This window comes from Salvia miltiorrhiza, chromosome 5, assembly GCF_028751815.1.
Source record: "Salvia miltiorrhiza cultivar Shanhuang (shh) chromosome 5, IMPLAD_Smil_shh, whole genome shotgun sequence".
Lineage (NCBI taxonomy): Eukaryota > Viridiplantae > Streptophyta > Magnoliopsida > Lamiales > Lamiaceae > Salvia > Salvia miltiorrhiza.
In genome coordinates this window covers 56943815-56947426 of record NC_080391.1, presented here as the reverse complement: position 1 = coordinate 56947426, position 3612 = coordinate 56943815, and the positions used below count along the sequence as shown (strand labels likewise).

The 3612-nt window shown below is 51.6% G+C and overlaps 1 protein-coding gene across 1 annotated transcript; it reads left to right on the top strand.

Annotated features, from left to right (window-relative positions):
• Nucleotides 1-705: 705 nt before the first annotated feature.
• Nucleotides 706-2924, top strand: LOC131026173 (uncharacterized). The gene is made up of 3 exons (XM_057955943.1): nt 706-716; nt 981-1710; nt 1802-2924. Exons 1-3 carry the CDS (start codon nt 706-708, stop codon nt 2915-2917), a joined length of 1857 nt encoding a protein of 618 aa, XP_057811926.1. The 3' UTR covers nt 2918-2924.
• Nucleotides 2925-3612: the final 688 nt, after the last annotated feature.

The following is a 3612-nucleotide window of genomic DNA, read 5'->3' as shown; positions in this document are numbered from 1 at the left end:
GGTTGGCATCTCCCATCATGGCCTGCACCTCCGCCCCTCAACCCTCTCGCTCGCCCTCTCCTTCTGCCCGAGACCCTTCATCTTCCTCCCCATCGCGGCAAGATCTTGAAAATCTTCCTTCCCCTTCTGTTTCTGACGAATCTCAAACTGCACCCCCTCCTTCTCCATCTAAGAAAAAAGGGAAAAAAGCCCCGCCAACCCCCCAAAAGTGTTCCTCCATCCCGCCTTGGTGTCGCGGAGGTGGCAAAATTGAAAAGCAAATGTAGGCGTCCTGCAGGTTTGAAGTTCGAGACCTTCTCTAAAGATTCAACGCCTCCTGAAAGCCTTCGTCATCCCAAGGTGATAGTTGTTTGGAAAGCACAGATAGATGCTGGTTTAAGGCTTCCTCCCCCCTACCTTGCTGGTTGACGTTTGTAATTACTTTCACATCCCCTTTTTTCAAGTCGCTCCTTCTGCTATCCGGAGGTTATATGCTTTCCATGTTTTGTGCCGGGCTAACGGCGTTGGGGACACCGCCAAGCTATTTTGTCAGACCCAGACCCTTCGCATGCAAGGCAATCCTTTGTATAGTTTTGCCTCTCACCCTAAATATCCTACTACTTTTCTTTCCTCCCTGAATTCCTTGGATAAAGGCTTCCTGGAATATTATTGTTATGTGCGCACCCTTCTCGGCAACTGGCGCGATTATGGTGCTTCGGAGCTGGAATGGCATACAAGTCGCACTACCTATAAACCAGCCTCTTCCGAAGTCCCTTCTACCCGTGACCAGAACATTATAGCTCACCTTAATGCTATGAATAAGGCCCAGCCTCTAGACTGTAGGTACCTGGCCGAGAACAATTCCTCTCTGGCATATAATGGTCTGTTTCCCCTGTATCCAGAGAGATCAATAGGTAAAAAATATACATTAGAAAACACATTAGCTTTTGTTACCCTGCTTTTAATGATGTGAAGTTTTGGTTTGCAGATATGTCTTGGAGATCGAAATGTGGGGACAATTTACCTGACACCCCTTCTCTTGCTGGCAGCGGAGCACATGGCCCAAGCGGTTCTGCTTCCGGAACAAGTCCCTCGGAACAGCCTACTGGGTCCGCACTGATCCCCATTCCCCCTGTAGTTGAAATCCCAGAGGGGAATGTGGAAGCCTCGCGCCCCTTTGATGCGGAGGAAGTTGATGCGGGGGCTCTTGTTCACAGGGGGAGGCACTCCAGCGCTGGTGATGCCGCTGGTACCCGTGAAGAAGATATCCAAGTCGTGGATATCACCGATGAGGTTCCTTCACCTGATTCGGCTCCCGATGCCACCCTTGCTGATCTTACGAAGAAGAGGATGAGAGGTTCCCTGATCTCTGTGGGTGAGAAGGAGAGACAGGCGAGCCTGAAAAAGGCTGGTAAATCTTCAGAGCCAGCAAGGAAATCTGCTGGCGGCGTAAAGATTCTTCCCTCTGCTGGGGACAAGGGCAAGGGGCCAGCTAAGAAGTCGGCTGGTGGTTCAAAGGTTCTCCCCTCGGCCGGTGGAAGAGGTAAAGGCAAAGCTGTGGTGCCCCCGGCTGACGAACCAGAGGATCTTGTCCCTGGGCCGATTTCGAGTTTATCGGGGCAGGAATTGATTGATGCCGTGATAGCTCGAGTCCATTCGAAGGACCAAGAGAAAATGGAGAAGCTGACCCGATCGGCTTTAGCTACCCATCTCTGCCGGTTGGCTCTTCAGGTATCCTGCATCTTATGCTTTTTGTTAAAGAAAAACTTTTAAATTACTAACCTTTTATTGTTTTGTTGGAACCCATTTTATTTTCTTGCAGGTGGAGTCGGGGATGTGGGGGGCTGTTAAGTGCATCCATGACTATGAGATGGCAGAGAAAGAGAGAGAGACGGAACAAGCGGACGTGGCCAAGCGTGATGATGCTGTCGCTGGGGTGGTGGAGCGTCTGAGTAAAGCTGAAGCAGAGGTTGCTGAATTGAAAGATAAATTAGCCCAGGTGGAAGTGGAAAGAGCGTCCTTGGCCTCCGAACTGTCGAGGGCCACAAAGGAGAGCCATGAAAGCTTGGCCCGGTTCAAAGCTGGCTATGAAAGAGACTACAGGGAAGCCAGGCGGGGCTGGAAAAGGATACTTGTGGAAGCTCAGAACCGCGCGTATGTCCTGGGGGCCCGAGATCAACGCCTGGAGTACTTCTTGTCTCCGCGAGGTCAACACTTCCTGGGGGTGATGCTGGAAGGCACTCTGGAGTCTTTCAAAAAGACTCCCGAATACTTGGAGGATTTCGGACCCCTCTTTGCTTATGTGATAGAGCAAACAGCTTCCAAGGCATTGGAGATGGCAGGGGCCACCCCAGAGCAACTTGCCACTTTGAATTTCAGAGCCCTGATGGATAACCTCCAGGACGAGGAAATAAACAAGCGGATGGGAATCCCTGAGCACTCTCCAGAGAAGCCAGAGTGGTGGTACCCTGTGCTAGAGAAAGCCATTCCCTACTTTTCTCTTGGGATTGGATCTGACTCGCTGCCCTCTGCTCCCGTGTATGCGCCTGCGTTCTCTGCTTCCCTGGCGCGCTTTGTGAACCGGCTGCGGGATCCCTCTGGCGAGAGCTCCCGAACATTTTTTCAGTTCGGCCTAGAGCCCCCTCTGCCCTCTGACTTAGCGGCTTCTGCTTTCACCGACTCTGCCTCTTCCTCCGCTGCGGTGGAACAGCTGTTCGACCTGTACCAAAATGAGGATCTGTATGTGCAAGAAGCTGCAAAGTTGTTGGATTTGGGAGTTCGTCTTCCCCAAGTGGTGGAGACTGGCCTGTTGCCCGTATTCACAGAAAAAACCGTTTCTGGCCACGCTTCTGCAAGTGGTGCTCCTTCCCCCATTCCATCTGCCTCTGCTCCTGTCTTCTCTGCTGTTGCCCCAGCTGCCTCTGTCCCTCCCTCCTAATGCTCCTGTCTTTACCAAAAGGACTTTTTGTAACTCTTAGATTTGTATAAGCTGAACATTTACCTTTAACTTTTGATGTATAGCTCTGCCCTCCGGGCACGTTTTAATGAAATTTCCTTCCCTTCCTCGCCTCTTTTGTCTTTATTGTTTATATTGTTTTTGTTGCTTGTTGATGATTCCTCTGGTGAGGACTCTGATGACTCCTCTGGCGAGGATTTTGATGACTCCTCTGGCGAGGATCTTGACGACTCCTCTGGCGAGGATTCTGATGACTCCTCTGGCGAGGATTTTGATGACTCCTCTGGCGAGGATTTTGATGACTCCTCTGGCGAGGATTTTGATGACCCCTATGGTGGAGGCTTCACCGCCTCCTCTTACGAGGACTTGGTTGACCCTTATGATAGGGATTTTACCGCCTCCTCTTACGAGGGTTTGGTTAATTTCTCTGTCCATGATTTTGCGCCTCCCTTCCAAGCTGCTTCCCATCCGAGCTGCATCCCATCCAAGCTGCTTCCCATCCAAGCTTTGAACACTCTGCGCAGAGCATGGAAGACCCAGAGGGGGTGCAACCAACTTTCGCGGCTTACGATTGTCAGGAACACCCTGCACGGAGCCTGGAGGACCCAGGGGGTGCAACCAGCTTTCGTGACTTACGGTTAAAGCAACCTCTGCGCGGAGCATGGAAAACCCGGGGG

Excerpts from the sequence above, each read along its gene's own strand:
- LOC131026173 (XM_057955943.1), top strand. Across the intron at positions 1,711-1,801 it reads TCTGCCGGTTGGCTCTTCAG|GTGGAGTCGGGGATGTGGGG; the intron begins GTATCCTGCATC and ends ATTTTCTTGCAG.